At 39.1% G+C, this 20738-nt stretch overlaps 1 protein-coding gene across 1 annotated transcript in view; it reads left to right on the forward strand.

Annotated features, from left to right (window-relative positions):
* Positions 1-994: 994 nt before the first annotated feature.
* LOC133541207 (monocyte to macrophage differentiation factor 2-like) overlaps positions 995-20738 on the forward strand; it is a 39837-nt gene continuing 20093 nt past the window's right edge. Inside the window, exons 1-3 of the mRNA XM_061884423.1 lie at positions 995-1093; positions 14990-15071; positions 20286-20446. Of these exons, the coding sequence (XP_061740407.1) occupies positions 1080-1093; positions 14990-15071; positions 20286-20446 (257 nt within the window). The 5' untranslated portion in view covers positions 995-1079. The remainder of the gene's footprint in view (positions 1094-14989; positions 15072-20285; positions 20447-20738) is intronic.

Genomic DNA, 20738 nt, shown 5'->3' on the forward strand with positions numbered 1-20738 from the left:
CATTTAGAACTGCACCCCAAGAACCGACTAAACCGGGGGCGACGTGGCTTCCTTCCTCGCCGATAATGAGGCGCTATAGGCGGCTAGAGTTCAACCAAATCCCTCCCCCAAATATCATGGCCACAATTTGGGAATAATTCCCCCCAATCAAGTAGAAATTAGATTATTCTGATTTACATTCTATCGAATAGCTGATACCAGTGATTGCTTCTTTAATTTAAAATAAAAATATATACATATATATTTTATTATTGTGTCGGTATATTAGAGACAGCTCTCAGTGCAATTTATAAAAAATAAACATTATTTCGGGCATTGAGTGGTGGCCTCTGGCGACATCTAGCGGCAATATTTAGAACTGCATCCCAAGAACCGACTAAACCGGGGCGACGTAGCTTCTACTCTGGCCGATAATGAGGCGCTGTAGGCGGCTGGAGTTCAATTAAATCCCCCCCAAATATTATAGCCAATATTTGAGAATTACTCCCACCAATTGTGTACAAATTAGATTATTCTGATCTGCATTCTGTCGGATGACTGATACCAGTGATTGTTTCTTTAATTTAAAATAAAAAAAAAACAATATTTTTACTATTGTTTCGGGATATTAGAGACAGTTCTCAGTGCAATTCATTAAAAAAAACATATTGTGAGCATTGACAATGTAAGGGCAGTGGCGGCATCTAGCGGCGGCATTTATAACTGCACCCCAAGAACCGACTAAACCGGGGCGACGTGGCTTCTACTCTGGCCGATAATAAGGCGCTGTAGTCGGCTGGACTTCAGCCAAATTACCCCCACGCCCCTCTCTCCATCCAGAACCTCTTAAAGAAACGAACCGTCACGCCCTCACTTCCGGCCTTGCTTCAGTCTGTCTGGGTGCTGATGAGACGACCACGTGTTCCTGTGACGTCACCGGAGTCTTCCCCCCCTCGCTCTCACCAAATGTCACACCCCTTCCCCCCTCCTCCTCCTCCTGGGAGAGCAGCATCACGGATCAGAACCGAAGCGGGCAGGAGTGGACTGAAGGCGGCCGCCGTCGTGTCTGTGCTGTCAACTGTTGATTCCTGCCTCCGTCAATGACTCTTGGAAGGTAAGAAGACATGTTTTCTCATCCTTTTTTTTTTTTTTTTCTGTGTTGTTTTGTGGTTTCCTCTTCATCCTCGCTGCTGTTGTCGCCGAGCAACCACACAGTGATGGAGGATGCTGGGATGTGATGATGTAATTATCTTTGTCAATCTGCTTGATGAGGGTCTTTTCGGCACCTTTTGATTAATCAGTACATGTTGTACACTTGTTTTGTGCTCATTGCTTCCACTTTTAACCACATTTTACTCATCAATATCGCTCGTTTTGTCCAATGTCAGGCTTTAAAGGGGACTTATTAGACCACAGGTGTCAAACTCAAGGCCCGGGGGCCAGATGTGGCCCGACACTTCATTTTATTTGGCCCTCGAAATCCTAGGAATGATCGGATTTCCTTACAAAATGTATTATTTCTTTCTATTTTACGCGGAAAAAAAATGTACTCCATGTAATTGCAAATTATATTAACTTAAAGGCCTACTGAAATGAGATTTTCTTATTCAAACGGGGATAGCAGGTCAATTCTATGTGTCATACTTGATCATTTCGCGATATTGCCATATTTTTGCTGAAAGGATTTCGTAGAGAACATCGACGATAAAGTTCGCAACTTTTGGTCGCTAATAAAAAAGCCTTGCCTGTACCGGAAGCAGCAGACAATGTGCGCGTGACGTCACGGGTTGTAGAGCTCCTCACATCCTCACATTGTTTATAATCATAGCCTCCAGCAGCAAGAGCTATTCGGACTGAGAAAGCTACAATTTCCCCATTAATTTGTGCAAGGATGAAAGATTTGTGGATGAGGAAAGTTAGAGTGAAGCACAAAAAAAGAAAAGGCGACTGCTCCAGGCGGCGGCAGTGGGACCGTTTCAGCTGTAATTAGACACATTTACTAGGATAATTCTGGAAGATCCCTTATCTGCTTATTGTTTTAGTGTTTTAGTGAGATTGTAAAGTCATACCTGAAAGTCGGATGGCTGCGGTGAACGCCAGTGTCTCTGAGAGAAGCCGAGAAGCCAAGATCACAGCTGCATTTTTGAGCTGCAGGAGGAGGTCGCGTAATCCACTGATGTCTCCGGTAAGAGCCGACTTAATATCACAATTTTCCCATCCCAAAACTTGCTGGTTGACGTAGAGAAACATGTTCGCTTGACCGCTCTGTGTTAAAGCTTCACAACAAACAAACACACACCGGCTGTGTTTCGGTTGCTAAAGGCAGCTGCAATCCACCGCTTTCCACCAACAGCATTCTTCTTTGACGTCTCCATTATTAACTGAACAAATTGCAAAAGATTCAGCAACACAGATGTCCAAATTACTGTGTGATTATGCGATGAAAAGAGACGACTTTTAGCCGTGTGTGGTGCTGGGCTAATATGTCCCCTCACAAACACGCGTCATCATTCCGCGATGTTTTCAACAAGAAACTCGGCGGGAAATTTAAAATTGTAATTTAGTAAACTAAAAAGGCCGTATTGGCATGTGTTGCAATGTTAATATTTCATCATTGATATATAAACTATCAGACTGTGTGGTCGGTAGTAGTGGGTTTCAGTAGGACTTTAAATTCTGTCTAATAGTGCAAAAATATATAATCAATCATTCAAACCGTTTTTTAAATGGAAATAAACACTAATAATAATGACTTCAAAGCAAGTCATCCATCAAATTGTGCAATGTAAAAGTAGCAAGAGATTTCATATTGTCCCGTGGGGGACGCGTTTTACTGCGTTGGTTGTTCTCTTGGGATGCAGACAGACAACTCCGGACGAAAGCGTGATGTAGGATATAATTTATTCCTCATAAATCATCCAACTTACAAAAATACAGGAAACTAACAAAAGGGAAGCTAAGGCGGGACCTAGCATAGGAATCAAAGCATAGAAAACGAGGAAATTACCCGAGGAGACATATAAAAAATAACGAAGCCAGACAGAGCTTGGCGAGAAAGGTGAATAAAAACTCTCTGATTAGTGCTCGACAGCAGGTGAGCGTGCCGACCACAAACCAGAGGCCGGTGAACCCAATCAGGACCCATAGTAACCAAAACAGGAACTAAGGGAGTCCAAAACTAACAGAACACGACGACGGCAAGAGTCTGTCACTTTTGCATTGATTGCGGACTCTGTATCAATCTGTATCGGTGAAGAAGGAGCTGAGCTGGAAGGCAAAACTCTCCGGCGTAGCTCGATTGGTAGAGTGGCCGTGCCAGCAACTTGAGGGTTGCAGGTTCGATTCCCGCTTCCGCCATCCTAGTCACTGCCGTTGTGTCCTTGGGCAAGGCACTTTACCCACCTGCTCCCAGTGCCACCCACACTGGTTTAAATGTAACTTAGATATTGGGTTTCACTATGTAAAGCGCTTCGAGTCACTAGAGAAAAGCACTATATAAATATATATATTTTTTATTTTTATTTTTTTAATTTACCCGTCAATCTACGTTCCTATCTGTGACGGACTCTTGCCGTCGTCGTGCGGGTTCCACGGACCATCAAGGAAGGACATGTTCGAGCAGGTTTGACTCTTGTTTATTCTGTCAATAACACAAGCTTGTCTGCGGTCGGGACACTTTTCCGCTCTTTCTCTCCTGCTCGCCTTCAGTCGGCCGCGTCTTCGACGTCTGCGGCTCGCTCTCGATCGTCGGGTACTGCTGCTGCTTCTCCTACTCCTTCCGGCTTCCACTTCCCCCGCTGCTGCCCTTTTATACAGCCAGAGGAGATGAGTCAATTGTGTGCCGGTGTGCGAGCCACGCCCCGCCTCTCCGCTCAGCCGCATTCTCCGCCTCCTTGCCGCCATCTTGGGCAGGGCTCCAGCGTGCTCCGCCTCTCTACAATATGTCAATAATTATTTAAAAAAAAATGTTTTAAGATAATAAATAATAATTTATTTTTCTTTTTGAGGTTATTAATTTTTTCCTTAGTTTAAAAAAAAGTTCTACCATTCGAAAACGAGAATAACTTTGCGTAAAATGTCAACGGCCAACTTCTGTAAGCGCCTCTCTGAGCATGTCAAAGAAAAGTGATCCTTTTTGGCTCTGCAATGATGAGTTAGGTGTACCTAATGAAGTGTCCCGTGAGGGCATCCACGTGGAGGATGAAAAATGACTTTTTCGCCCCTAAGTGATGGTCCAGCCATCACAATGCATGTTGTGTTGTGTTGTGTTGTGTTGTGTTGTGTTGTGCGTGTCTCCTGTCCACTGGCCTGTGGCCTGCTAATTATCAGCCATCTTGATGGAGTCGTTAACGAGGCCGCCAAAGCCTGCTGGGCCTGGCAGGGAGAGAGTCACTCAGCGATGCACTCAGTGATGCTTCCAGGCTTTCTTCTTTTTTTTTTTTTTTCTTCTAGTTTTTTTGGGACAGCGTGGCGTGTTTCTGTGCTGGGTCACTTTGTATTAATAGCTGTGAGAGCCACACACTATGAGCTACATGAATCATTACCATGATACACTCCTTTGTTTTCATCCACACAAACTGGCACCGTCAGTCAGTGGCTCAATCCGAAGCTTGGCGAGGTATGTCGGAGGATTGTACGCTTAAATTTACGCAACATCGCTCATCAAAATGTACAAAATGTGTTTCCAAGTCTTCTTAGGGCGACTCCAAACTTTTAGAGCGGCAACAGCTTCACTCATTTTCTTTTCCCTTTTTGTAGCCGTCCCAATACTTTTGTCCATGAGAAGCAAAACAAATACCGTATTTTTTTAAATGTGCAATTCTTTTTACTAATCAGATCAATCAAATGGACGAAATATGTTTTAGACGAGGGAAATATTTTAGAGCGGCAACGGCTCCGCTAAATTTTTCGACTTTTTACTTCCTGTAGATGTCCCAATACTTTTGTTCATGAGAAGCAAAACAGATACTGTATGTTTAGAATTGTACAATTAATTTTTCAAATCCGAGCAATCAAATGGACAAAATAAGTTTCAAAGTCTTCTTAGACGAGGGAAACATTTTAGAGCGGCAACAGCTCCGCTCATTTTTTCTACTTTTTACTTCCTGGAGCTGTCCTAACACTTTTGTCCATTAGAAGTCAAAAAAATGCTGTATTTTTAAAAATATGCAATTGATTTTTTAAATAAGATCAAACAAATGGACAAAATAAGTTTTAAAGTCTTTTTAGACAAGGAAACATTTTAGTGCGGCAACAGCTACACTAATTTTTTCTACTTTTTACTTCCTGTAGCCGTCCCAATACTTTTGTCCATGAGAAGCACACTAACACTGTATTTTTTTAAATATGCATTTTTTCTAATCGGATTAATCAAATGGACAAAATAAGTTTTAAAGTCTTCTTAGACGAGGGAAATCTTTTAGAGCGGCAACAGCTCCGCTCATTTTTTCTACTTTTTACTTCCTGTAGATGTCCCAATACTTTTGTTCATGAGAAGAAAAACATATACTGTATGTTTAGGATTGTGCAATTAATTTTTTTAATCAAATCAATCAAAATGGACAAAATAAGTTTTAAAGTCTTCTTAGACTAGGAAAATACTTTAGAGCGGCAACAGCTCCGCTCATTTTTTTCTACTTTTTACTTTCTGTAGATGTCCCAGTACTTTTGTCCATAAGAGGTCAAACAAATGTTGTATTTTTAAAAATGTGCAATCGATTTTTCAAATCATATCAAACAAATGGACAAAATAAGTCTCTAATGGAAACATTTTACAGCTGCAACAGCTTCACTCATTTTCTTTTCACTTTTTGTAGCCGTCCCAATACTTTTGTACATGAGAAGCAAAACAAATACTATATTCTTTTAGATGTGCAATTATTTTTTCTAATCAGATCAATCAAATGGACAAAATATGTTTTAGACGAGGGAAATATTTTAGAGCGGCAACGGCTCCGCTCAATTTTTCGACTTTTTACTTCCTGTAGATGTCCCAATACTTTTGTTCATGAGAAGCAAAACAGATACTGTATGTTTAGAATTGTACAATTAATTTTTCAAATCCGAGCAATCAAATGGACAAAATAAGTTTCAAAGTCTTCTTAGACGAGGGAAACATTTTAGAGCGGCAACAGCTCCGCTCATTTTTTCTACTTTTTACTTCCTGGAGCTGTCCTAACACTTTTGTCCATTAGAAGTCAAAAAAATGCTGTATTTTTAAAAATATGCAATTGATTTTTTTAAATAAGATCAAACAAATGTACAAAATAAGTTTTAAAGTCTTTTTAGACAAGGAAACATTTTAGTGCGGCAACAGCTACACTAATTTTTTCTACTTTTTACTTCCTGTAGCCGTCCCAATACTTTTGTCCATGAGAAGCACACTAACACTGTATTTTTTTAAATATGCATTTTTTCTAATCGGATTAATCAAATGGACAAAATAAGTTTTAAAGTCTTCTTAGACGAGGGAAATCTTTTAGAGCGGCAACAGCTCCGCTCATTTTTTCTACTTTTTACTTCCTGTAGATGTCCCAATACTTTTGTTCATGAGAAGAAAAACATATACTGTATGTTTAGGATTGTGCAATTAATTTTTTTAATCAAATCAATCAAAATGGACAAAATAAGTTTTAAAGTCTTCTTAGACTAGGAAAATACTTTAGAGCGGCAACAGCTCCGCTCATTTTTTTCTACTTTTTACTTTCTGTAGATGTCCCAGTACTTTTGTCCATAAGAGGTCAAACAAATGTTGTATTTTTAAAAATGTGCAATCGATTTTTCAAATCATATCAAACAAATGGACAAAATAAGTCTCTAATGGAAACATTTTACAGCTGCAACAGCTTCACTCATTTTCTTTTCACTTTTTGTAGCCGTCCCAATACTTTTGTACATGAGAAGCAAAACAAATACTATATTCTTTTAGATGTGCAATTATTTTTTCTAATCAGATCAATCAAATGGACAAAATATGTTTTAGACGAGGGAAATATTTTAGAGCGGCAACGGCTCCGCTCAATTTTTCGACTTTTTACTTCCTGTAGATGTCCCAATACTTTTGTTCATGAGAAGCAAAACAGATACTGTATGTTTAGAATTGTACAATTAATTTTTCAAATCCGAGCAATCAAATGGACAAAATAAGTTTCAAAGTCTTCTTAGACGAGGGAAACATTTTAGAGCGGCAACAGCTCCGCTCATTTTTTCTACTTTTTACTTCCTGGAGCTGTCCTAACACTTTTGTCCATTAGAAGTCAAAAAAATGCTGTATTTTTAAAAATATGCAATTGATTTTTTTAAATAAGATCAAACAAATGTACAAAATAAGTTTTAAAGTCTTTTTAGACAAGGAAACATTTTAGTGCGGCAACAGCTACACTAATTTTTTCTACTTTTTACTTCCTGTAGCCGTCCCAATACTTTTGTCCATGAGAAGCACACTAACACTGTATTTTTTTAAATATGCATTTTTTCTAATCGGATTAATCAAATGGACAAAATAAGTTTTAAAGTCTTCTTAGACGAGGGAAATCTTTTAGAGCGGCAACAGCTCCGCTCATTTTTTCTACTTTTTACTTCCTGTAGATGTCCCAATACTTTTGTTCATGAGAAGAAAAACAGATACTGTATGTTTAGGATTGTGCAATTAACTTTTTTAATCAAATCAATCAAAATGGACAAAATAAGTTTTAAAGTCTTCTTAGACTAGGAAAATACTTTAGAGCGGCAACAGCTCCGCTCATTTTTTTCTACTTTTTACTTTCTGTAGATGTCCCAGTACTTTTGTCCATAAGAGGTCAAACAAATGTTGTATTTTTAAAAATGTGCAATCGATTTTTCAAATCATATCAAACAAATGGACAAAATAAGTCTCTAATGGAAACATTTTACAGCTGCAACAGCTTCACTCATTTTCTTTTCACTTTTTGTAGCCGTCCCAATACTTTTGTCCATGAGAAGCAAAACAAATACTATATTCTTTTAGATGTGCAATTATTTTTTCTAATCAGATCAATCAAATGGACAAAATATGTTTTAGACGAGGGAAATATTTTAGAGCGGCAACGGCTCCGCTCAATTTTTCGACTTTTTACTTCCTGTAGATGTCCCAATACTTTTGTTCATGAGAAGCAAAACAGATACTGTATGTTTAGAATTGTACAATTAAATTTTTCAAATCCGAGCAATCAATTGGACAAAATAAGTTTCAAAGTCTTTTTAGACGAGGGAAACATTTTAGAGCGGCAACAGCTCCACTCATTTTTTTCTACTTTTTACTTCCTGTAGCTGTCCTAACACTTTTGTCCATTAGAAGTCAAATAAATGCTGTATTTTTAAAAATCTGCAATTGATTTTTCAAATAAGATCAAACAAATGGACAAAATAAGTCTCAAATGGACAAAATAAGTTTCAAAGTCTTTTTAGACAAGGAAACATTTTAGCGCGGCAACAGCTACACTCATTTTTTCTAATTTTTACTTCCTGTAGCTGTCCCAATACTTTTGTCCATGAGAAGCAAAACAAACACTGTATTTTTTTAAATATGCAATTTTTCTAATCAGATTAATCAAATGGACAAAATACATTTTAAACTCTTCGTAGACGAGGGAAACATTTTAGCGCGGCAACAGCTCCACTCATTTTTTTTCTACTTTTTACTTCCTGTAGCCGTCCCAACACTTTTGTCCATTAGAAGTAAAAAAAAAAATACTGTATTTTTAAAAATGTGCAATTGATTTTTCAAATAAGATCAAACAAATGGACAAAATAAGTCTCAAATGGACAAAATAAGTTTCAAAGTCTTTTTAGACAAGGAAACATTTTAGCGCGGCAATAGCTACACTAATTTTTTCTAATTTTTACTTCCTGTAGCCGTCCCAATACTTTTGTCCATGAGAAGCAAAACAAACACTGTATTTTTTTAATTATGCAATTTTTCTAATCAGATTAATCAAATGGACAAAATACATTTTAAACTCTTCGTAGACGAGGGAAACATTTTAGCGCGGCAACAGCTCCGCTCATTTTTTTTCTACTTTTTACTTCCTGTAGCCGTCCCAACACTTTTGTCCATTAGAAGTAAAAAAAAAAAATACTGTATTTTTAAAAATGTGCAATTGATTTTTCAAATCAGAGCAATCAAAGGGACAAAATAAGTTTCAAATGGACAAAATAAGTTATAAAGTCTTTTTAGACAAGGAAACATTTTAGAGCGGCAACAGCTACACTCATTTTTTCTACTTTTTACGTCCTTTAGCCGTCCCAATACTTTTGTCCATGAGAAGCAAAACAAACACAATTTTTTTAAATATGCAATTTTTCTAATCAGATTAATTGAATGGACATAATAAGTTTTAAAATCTTCTTAGACGAGGGAAATATTTTAGAGCGGCAACAGCTCCAATAATTTTTTCTCCTTTTTACCTCCTGTAGCTGTCCCAGTACTTTTTGTCCATTAGAAGTCAAACAAATGCTGTATTTTTAAAAATATGCAATTGATTTTTTAAATAAGATCAAACAAATGGACAAAATAAGTCTCAAATGGACAAAATAAGTTTTAAAGTCTTTTTAGACAAGGAAACATTTTAGGGCGGCAACAGCTACACTCATTTTTTCTACTTATTACTTCCTGTAGCCGTCCCAATACTTTTGTCCATGAGAAGCAAAACAAACACTGTATTTTTTTAAATATGCAATTTTTCTAATCAGATTAATCAAATGGACAAAATGAGTTTTAAACTCTTCTTAGACGAGGGAAACATTTTAGAGCGGCAACAGCTCCACTCATTTTTTTCTACTTTTTACTTCCTGCAGCTGTCCCAACACTTTCGTCCATTAGAAGTAAAGAAAATACTGTATTTTTAAAAATGTGCAATTGATTTTTCAAATCAGAGCAATCAAAGGGACAAAATAAGTTTCAAATGGACAAAATAAGTTTTAAAGTCTTTTTAGACAAGGAAACATTTTAGAGCGGCAACAGCTACATTCATTTTTTCTACTTTTTACTTCCTTTAGCCGTCCCAATACTTTTGTCCATGAGAAGCAAAACAAACACAATTTTTTTAAATATGCAATTTTTCTAATCAGATTAATTGAATGGACATAATAAGTTTTAAAATCTTCTTAGACGAGGGAAATATTTTAGAGCGGCAACAGCTCCAATAATTTTTTCTACTTTTTACCTCCTGTAGCTGTCCCAGTACTTTTGTCCAAACAAATGCTGTATTTTTAAAAATGTGCAATTGATTTTTTAATTCAGATCAAACAAATGGACAAAATAAGTTTCAAAGTCTTAATAGTCGAGGGAAACATTTTAGAGCGGCAACGGCGCCACTCATTTTTTTCTACTTTTTACTTCCTGTAGCTGTCCCAACACTTTTGTCCATTAGAAGTAAAAAAAAAAAAATGCAGTTTTTTTAAATGTGCAATTGATTTTTCAAATCAGAGCAATCAAATGGACAAAATAAGTTTTAAAGTCTTTTTAGACAAGGAAACATTTTACAGCGGCAACAGCTGTAATCGCTTTTTACTTCCTATAGCTGTCCCAATACTTTTGTCCATGAGAAGCACACAAACACTGTATTTTTCTGAATATGCAATTTTTCTAATCAGATTAATCAAATGGAGAAAATAAGTTTTTAAGTCTTCTTAGACGAGGGAACATTTTTAGAGCGGCAACAGCTCCTCTGATTTTTTTCTACTTTTTACTCACTGTAGCTGTCCCAACACTTTTGTCCATTAGAAGTCCAAAAATGCTGTATTTTGAAAAACGTGCAATTGATTTTTCAAATCAGATCAATCAAATGGACAAAATAAGTTTCAAATGGACAAAAAAGGTTTCAGAGTCTTTCTAAAAGGGGGGAACATTTTAGAGCGGCAACAGCTACACTCATTTTTTTCTACTTTTTATTTTCTATAGCTGTCCCAAAACTTGTTCATCCATCCATCTATCCATCCATTTCTACCGCGTATTCCCTTAGGGGTCGCGGGGGGCGCTAAGCAAAACAAATAAGATATGTTTAGAATTGTGCACTTAACAGACGAGTGGAAACTTTAAGAGCGGCAACAGCCTCAATCATTTATTGAACTTTTTACATCCTGCAGGTGTCCCAATACTTTTGTCCAACAGACGCAAAACAAAAAAAAAATTTTTTAGAATTGTGCACTTAACGGATTAATCAAATGGACAAACTGTGTTTTGAAGTTTTCTTGGACGAGTGGAAACTTTTAGAGCGGCAACAGTTCCACAAATTTTTTCTACTTTTTACATCCTGCAGCTGTCCCAATACTTTTGTCCAACAGACGCAAAACAAAACAAAATATTTTTAGAATTGTGCACTTAACGGATTAATCAAATGGACAAACTGTGTTTTGAAGTTTTCTTGGACGAGCGGAAACTTTTAGAGCGGCAACAGTTCCACAAATTTGTTCTACTTTTTACATCCTGCAGCTGTCCCAATACTTTTGTCCAAGAGATGCAAAAACAAATAAAATATGTTTAGAATTGTGCACCTAACAAATTAATCAAATGGACAAACTGTGTTTTGAAGTTTTCTTGGACGAGTGGAAACTTTTAGAGCGGCAACAGTTCCACAAATTTGTTCTACTTTTTACATCCTGCAGCTGTCCCAATACTTTTGTCCAAGAGACGCAAAAACAAATAAAATATGTTCAGAATTGTGCACCTAACAGATTAATCAAATGGACAAACTGTGTTTTGAAGTTTTCTTGGACGAGTGGAAACTTTTAGAGTGGCAACAGCCCCACTCATTTGTTGTACTTTTTACTTCCTGTAGCTGTCCCAATACTTTTGTCCAAGAGACGCAAAACAAAAAAAATATTTTTGTAATGATGCACTTAAGGGATTAATCAAATGGACAAAATACATTTCAAAGACTTCTTAGACAAGGGAAAACTTTAAGCGCGGCAATAACCCCACTCATTTGTTGTATTTTTTACTTCCTGTCGCTGTCCCAATACTTTATGAGACGCAAAAACAAAAAAATTATGTTTACAATTGTGCACCTAATAGATTAATCAAATGGACAAACAATTTATTACAGGTACGGCCATATAATCTCACTACAACACTAGTAACACAACAAGCAGATAAGGGATTTTCCAGAATTATCCTAGTAAATGTGTCTAATAACATCTGAATCGCTCCCACTGCCCTCGTAATTTTTAATTTTTTTTTTCTAGTCCTTCACTCTCATTTTCCTCATCCACGAATCTTTCGTCCACGCTCAAATTAATGGGGAAGTTGTCGCTTTCTCCGTCCGAATCGCTCTCGCTGCTGGTGGCCATGATCCACCGTGAAAGAGGAGGGGGAAAAAATAAAATCTCAGCCCGGCCCGACCGGCTGCCTTCGCTTCGCCTCGTTGAAAAACGTGGCTTCCCTCAGAGACAATGGCGGTCACCACACCCCTCCGACTTTCAGGTACGACTATATAATCTCACTAAAACACTACCAACACAATAAGCAGATAAGGGCTTTTCCAGAATTATCCTAGTAAATGTGTCTAATAACATCTGAATCGCTCCCACTGCCCTCGTTTTTTTTTTTTTGTAGTCCTTCACTCTAACTTTCCTCATCCACAAATCTTTCATCCTCGCTCAAATTAATGGGGAAATCGTCGCTTTGTCAGTCCGAATCGCTCTCGCTGCTGGTGGCCATGATCCACCGTGAAAGAGGGGGAAAAAAATACAATCTCAGCCCGGCCCGACCGGCTGCCTTCGTTCGCCTCGTTGAGAAATGTGGCTTCCCTCAGAGACACTGGCGGTCAACACACCCCTCCGACTTTCAGGTACGACTGGATAATATCACTAAAACACTACCAACAAAATAAGCAGATAAGGGCTTCTCCAGAATTATCCTAGTAAATGTGTCTTATAACATCCGAATCGCTCTCACTGCCCTCGTTTTTTTTTTTTTGTAGTCCTTCACTCTCACTTTCCTCATCCACGAATCTTTCGTCCTTGCTCAAATTAATGGGGAAATCGTCGCTTTGTCGGTCCGAATCGCTCTCGCTGCTGGTGGCCATGATCCACAGTGAAAGAGGGGGGGAAAAAAAAAAATCTCAGCCCGGCCCGACCGGCTGCCTTCGGTTCGCCTCGTTGAAAAACGTGGCTTCCCTCAGAGACACTGGCGGTCACCACACCCCTCCGACCTTCAGGTACGACTATATAATCTCACTAAAACACTACCAACACAATAAGCAGATAAGGGCTTTTCCAGAATTATCCTAGTAAATGTGTCTAAAAACATCTGAATCGCTCCCGCTGCCCTCGTTTTTTTTTTTTTTTTTTTAGTCCTTCACTCTAACCTTCCTCATCCACAAATCTTTCATCCTCGCTCAAATTAATGGGAAAATCGTCGTTTAGTCGGTCCGAATCGCTCTCGCTGCTGGTGGCTATGATCCACCGTGGAGGAGGGGGGGGAAAAAAATCTCAGCCCGGCCCGACCGGCTGCCTTCGCTTCGCCTTGTCAAAAAACATGGCTTCCCTCAGAGACACTGGCGGTCACCACACCCCTGCGACTTTCAGGTACGACTGTATAATCTCACTAAAACACTACCAACACAATAAGCAGATAAGGGCTTTTCCAGAATTATCCTAGTAAATGTGTCTTATAACAACTGAATCGCTCCCACTGCCCTCGTTTTTTTTTTTTTTTTAATCCTTCACTCTCACTTTCCTCATCCACAACTCTTTCATCCTCGCTCAAATTAATGGGAAAATCGTCGTTTAGTCGTTCCGAATCGCTCTCGCTGCGGGTGGCCATGATTGTAAACTATGTTCAGATGTGAGGAGCTCCACAACCCGTGACGTCACATGCACATCGTCTGCTACTTCCGGAACAGGCAAGGCTTTTTTATTAGCGACTAAAAGTTGCGAACTTTATCGTCGATGTTCTCTACTAAATCCTTTCACCAAAAATATGGCAATATCGCGAAATGATCAAGTATGATACATAGAATGGACCTGCTATCCCCGTTTAAATAAGAACATCTCATTTCAGTAGGCCTTTAAAGTTCCTATCTATTGCACACAGAATGCAGTGAAGAGAAGCAATACAACATAAATCACAGGAGGACTTCCACTTAGACTAGATTGTCCGACAAGAGATGACTAAAATATGAATTCTGCCACAACACGCTCAATAATCGGTCTTTTATGGCGCATTAGTGTCGATTGGACCTTTTTAAAGAGACACAAATGGACTGGTCCCGCAGACCATTTTTACCAACCAGTCTCTGGACGACCTTTTTGTCAAGCCGAGGCCCGCAAAAGACAAAGTGAGGCTAATTGTAGCGTAAATAATTGAGTGGAAGGAAAACACAACAAGCGTTTCCTCGCCGCCGCGCATGAGGGGGCGAGCGTGTGAGGAGGAGGACGGGTCGCTAAATCTAGGTCTCTTATGAAATTGTGTGTGTGTGTGTGTGTGTGTGTGTGTGTGTGTGTGTGTGTGTGTGTGTGTGTGTGTGTCTGCCATGTTCGCGTGTACGTACGCCTGGCGGCACCTTAATTAAATCACAGAGGAGCCGAAACGGAAGATGGAAGGCGTTTTCTTCTGGTGCGACTCCCCATAACTGGGTGGTTGCCGTGACGACAGTGACATCACTCGGGGAGCCACCGCCTCGCTTGCCCGGGTTTCCCCGCAAACCCTGCGTGTTTCTGCGTGCGAGGCAAACGGCCCCTTACCCCCTCCTCCTCCTCCTCCTCCTCCTCCTCCTCCTCCTCCTCCTCCCCTCCTCCTCTTGTTGCCAGGCAACAGCGCTCCGTCGAGGCAACACGTCGAAGCATGATGTGCGGTTGCCAGGCAACAGGGTGCAGTGGGGAGGCGGCGCCTTGACGACGCAGATGTTCCAGACGTGGTGATATAACGCGGCGTGATCCATACGTGCTATTTATAACGCACGCCGGCCGTTTTGCATCCTTCGGACTCCCGCCATTTCTGTCAAATGAATGTTTTGTTTTGTTTTGTTTTGTTTTGTTTTGTTTCCAGGTTCATGAACAACCGAGTTCCTTCTAACAAGAGATACCAGCCCACGGACTATGAGCATGCAGCCAACTGCGCCACGCATGCGGTACGCACACACACACACACACACACACACATGCAGGACAAAAAAATATATAAATATATATATATATATATATATACATATATATATATATATATATATATATATGTATATATGGGACTCAAAGTAAAGCCGCTGCTCCTTCACATCGAGAGGAGCCAGATGAGGTGCTTCGGGCATCTGGTCAGGATGCCACCCGAACGCCTCCCTAGGGAGGTGTTTAGGGCGCGTCCAACCGGTAGGAGGCCACGGGGAAGACCCAGGACACGTTGGGAAGACTATGTCTCCCGGCTGGCCTGGGAACGCCTCGGGATCCCCCGGGAAGAGCTAGACGAAGTGGCTGGGGAGAGGGAAGTCTGGGTTTCCCTGCTTAGGCTGTTGCCCCCGCGACCCGACCTCGGATAAGCGGAAGATGATGGATGGATGGATGGATGGATATATATATACATATATATATATATATATATATATATATATATATATATATATATATATATATATATATATATATATATACATGTATGTATATATATATACATATATGTATATATATATATACATACATATATATATACATATATATATATACATACATGTATATATATATACATATATATATACATGTATGTATATATATATACATATATATATATACACATGTATGTATATATATATATACATATATAGAGCTACAGCTGTTTGAATAACATACAACAAATCATTTCAAACCACAACAAAGCAATTGCAAAAGGACTGCCTACCCCCAGATTAAACGACTCTGAAACCAATAATGAATGTAACTGTCGCAAGAAACCTGATTGCCCTCTCAACGGAAGGTGCTTACAGACATCAGTCGTTTACCAAGCAAAGGTAATACGCAAGGACATTAACACATCCGACACGTACGTAGGATTAGCCGAAGGAGCGTTCAAAACAAGATGGAATAATCACAACGCCTCCTTTAGAAACCAGACTTTGCGGAATTCTACAGAACTCAGCAAACACATTTGGAACCTCAAAGACGATAATGTTGAATATTCAATAACATGGCAAATTCTTGCATCCAGCACACCTTACAACAGTGGTAATAAAAGATGCAACCTATGCTTAAAAGAGAAACTGTTTATTATATATCATCCAGATCTATCATCCCTCAACAAGCGCAGTGAAATCATTTCAACATGCCGCCACAGACGGAAACACCTCCTAGGTAACACATGAGCCAATCTCCACACCCTACGCCTGCCTGTACCCACCCACTCTGTGCCCTATATAAACCATTGTATGTGAATGCTTCCATTAAAATCTCCTGATGATTGAGGGAACCCCTCATGAAACAGTTCTGTAGAGATGAAGTAGTCTTGTGATTTTTCCCACACCTACATATATACATACATATATATATATGTATGTATATATATATATATGTATGTATATATATATACATATATATATGTATGTATGTATATAAACATATATATGTAATATATGTATATATATATATATATATATACACACACACTAAAGATGCGCGGTTTGCGGTCTCATCCGCGGAGTCCACGGGTCGGGCGGGTGACATGACGAAAATATAGATTTCAATTAGATTCGGGCGGGTGGCGGTTGAACCATCTGGAAATATTTGACATTCATGGTTCTGGGATCAGTATCCTTTACCATTCGAAGAGCTATTTCAGACTTGTGTCATAAAGCAAAGAAGACAATAGGAGACTCTATTATTCTCTTGACTGACTGCAGGCCGTCACCCAGATAATAAGTACGAACTGCTGGTCAGTCCAGTGTCATGTTGTGTGTGGCTTCCGCGGCAACACGCACACGACTGCAAGGCATACTGGGTGACACAGAGTACACTGATGGTTGTGATCTACTGGTGGTCACCCAATTATCAAAAATAAGGGCGTGCTATGAAGTCATTGCCTTTGACTCTTTCTACAACACGTACAAACTACCTGCCAGTCCAGCAACATGTTGTACGTGGCTTCCGCAGATACTCGTAAACGACTTGCAAGGCAGACTGGGTGACACAGAGTACACTGATGGTTGTGATATAAACAATTTTAACACTCTTAGTAATATGCGCCACGCTGTGAAGCCACACCACACAAGATTGACAGACACATTTCAGGAGAACATCCCCCATGCCCCCGTGTGTCAGTAAGGTGGGCTGGGTTGGGGGCGCGGTGGTGTAAAATATATTCAGGAATTGTCACGGATACAAAGGATTCTGGGTATTTCTTGTGTTGCGTTTATGTTGTGTTACTGTGAGGATGTTCTCCCGAAATGTGTTCGTCAATCTTGTTGGGTGTGGCTTCACAGTGTGGCGCATATTAGTAAGTGTTAAAGTTGTTTATATCACAACCGTCACTGTACTCTGAATCACCCAGTATGCCTTTCAATCTTGAACGTGTGATTGCGGAAGCTGCACACAACATGTTGCCGGACTGACAATCGGTTTGTACATGTTGTTGAAGGTGTCTAAAGCAATGGCTTCACAGCACGCCCATATTCTTGTCATCAGGATGAACGCAATTGGATAGTCGCGAGAACGTTAGCGGCTCCAATTGTCTTCATTACTCTGTGAAACCGGTATAAATAGCTCTGTGAGTGGTAGAGGCGGCCGACCTCTGATGTATTTCAGCGGGCGGGTACGTTTCTGATAAAATGTTGGTTCGGGTGGACGGCGGGTGGATGACGACTTTGGTTCTGCGGTTGCGGATGATATAATTGCCTATCCGCGCATCTCTAACACACACATATGTATATAATATACACACAAACATACATATATATATATATATATATATATATATATATATATATATATATATATATATATATATATATATATATATATATATATATATATATATATATATATATATCCAATCCAATCCAATATATATACACATATATATATATATATATATATATATATATATAAGAAAAACTCATGCAAAAAAAAACATGTTTTAGATCATGTTTTATATAAAAATTATAGTAATAATCCATCCATCCATTTTCTACCGCTTGTCCCTTTTGGGGTCGCTGGAGGTGCTGGAGCTTATCTCAGCTGCATTTAGGCGGAAGGCAAAGTACACCCTGGACAAGTTGCCACATCATCGCAGTATTATATTAATAATAATAATAATAATCACGTCATTACTAACACAGCATTTTGTTTACTTCCTGTGGGCCACTTTTTAATATACTTGCAGGGGGAAAAAAAAGAGTTTGTCGCTTTTAAATTACATAAATGAATAAAGGGCGATACATAAGTACAGGATGTGTGATAAATAATGTGTGGGCGTATAAATAAAAAATAAAAACACAATTTGTAATTGCAAAAAAATCTCAAATATGAAATATTTTTTCTAAATATTCGCTAACGATGCCGACATTAGAGCCTCGACTATCAGCTGATACGATATCATACATGATTGTATGATTCAGTAGTGTGGAATGTTCTTTTCAATACAATGTATCAATTTGAATATATTTCTGCACATTATTGCGCAATGCTAGTATCGGTCATTTTACATGCACGCCCACATAATCTGATATTACTTATTTTGCTGGTATCGGACCGATATCTGATATCAATATCAGATTGGGACACCCCTCATTTTGACAGTTATTATTTAAAATTAGCTCTGATGACTCTGATCCAAATTGATATACAAATGTAAATAAATATAAGACAATACAAACCACATTTTATGATCAACCTAAATAAAATCAACAAGATACAGGATTAAAAAAAAACATTTTTAGTAATATTTCTAATATCTACCTGTAAGAACAAACAGGCTCAGAGACAGTTTCTTTCCCACAGCTGTCAACATCCTGAACACAAACTTATAATCAATCAATCAACCAATCAATCAATCAATGTTTATTTAAATAGCCCTAAATCACAAGTGTCTCAAAGGGCTGCACAAGCCACAACTACATCCGCGGTACAGAGCCCACATAAGTGCAAAGAAAAACTCACCCCAATGGGACGTTCGATGTGAATGACTATGAGAAACCTTGGAGAGGACCGCATATGTGGGCAACCCCCCACCGCCTTCTAGGGGAGACCGAAAGCAATGGATAATGAGTGGGTCTAAATAAAAAAATAAAACATAATAATAATAATAAATACAATATCCTACCCCAATACCCTACTGTGCAATATTACCCTTCGAGTGCAATACGTCCAACACTGATTATCCATCCATCCATCCATTTTCTACTGCTTATTCCCTTTCGGGGTTGCGGGGGGCGCTGGCGCCTATCTCAGCTACAATCGGGCGGAAGGCGGGGTACACCCTGGACAAGTCGCCACCTCATCGCAGGGCCAACACAGATAGACAACATTCACACTCACATTCACACACTAGGGCCAATTTAGTGTTGCCAATCAACCTATCCCCAGGTGCATGGCTTTGGTTATCATTACTTTCTTACTCCAGTACTCTTGTTTTAATCTTTATATTGTACAGTTTTTTTGTATATTGTTTTGTATATTGTACATGATCGCTTACTGTTTTTTATTGGATAGTAGTCTGTTTATTTCAATTCTTTTTATTACATATTTTTTTCCACTTCCACACATTAAATTGTAGTCCCTAATCCGTTATATGCAAATATAATGACAATAAAGTCCATTTTGTTCTATTCTATTCTATTCTGTGTTGCGTTTGGACCAGATGTTCCTCCAAGGGAATTTAAGTTACTGGTCAATCCCAAGTTCTTTTACTGACACATAAGCTGAGTTTAAATGATCACTCAGAACAGAATAGGTATTTTGCAATTTATTCCAAAGCTTTGGAGAGACCAACCTAAAAACAACACATTCAAATCGCGTCGCCTAGTTGATCTGAAAAACTTACGGAAGCGCTGTCTTCTTCAATATGTCCCTCGCCCCCACCCTCCGGAACCAATACACATGTCTATTGTCCTCCTAAGCTGGGCACAGGATGAGATAAGAAGGGAGTATTGCTACTCCTCACATTCCTAAAGCCAAGGTTAACTTTCAGTGTACCATGGACATGAGATTATAAAATACAAAGAGTACAAATGGAAAACACTAGCTATTTCAAATATGACTATAGAAAGAAATAACTCTTAAATATGGATACATGTAGATATCTATCTCCGTCAGGTGTCATGTTGTGCATGCAGTATTGATGACTGTGTCTTTGTGTCTCCACAAAGTTGTGGATAATTCCCAGCCTGCTGGGCAGCTCCCTGCTGCACTTCCGGTCCGAGGACCAATGGGAGCGCGTGTCTGCCTGGGTGTATGGGGCGGGCCTCAGCTCGCTCTTCACCATCTCCACCCTCTTTCACACCGTGGCCTGGAAGAAGAGCCACTTACGGTACACACACACCAACACACACTCTTGTATTTCTTACCTTCTTAAGACCTCCGAAAAATGGCTACCTCTTTATGATCACCCTTTCTAGAAACACTATATTGCCAAAAGTATTTGGCCACCCATCCAAATGAGGAGAATCAGGTGTCCTAATCACTAAGCCCCGTGTATAAAATCAAACACTTAGGCATGGAGACTGTGTCTAAACTGTCATAGGATGCTACCGATGCAGCAAATCCAGTCGTGAAATTTCCTCTCCTAAATATTCCAAAGTCAATCAATCAATGTTTATTTA

The sequence above is a fragment of the Nerophis ophidion genome, linkage group LG01 (genome assembly GCF_033978795.1).
Source record: "Nerophis ophidion isolate RoL-2023_Sa linkage group LG01, RoL_Noph_v1.0, whole genome shotgun sequence".
In the NCBI taxonomy this organism is placed as follows: domain Eukaryota; kingdom Metazoa; phylum Chordata; class Actinopteri; order Syngnathiformes; family Syngnathidae; genus Nerophis; species Nerophis ophidion.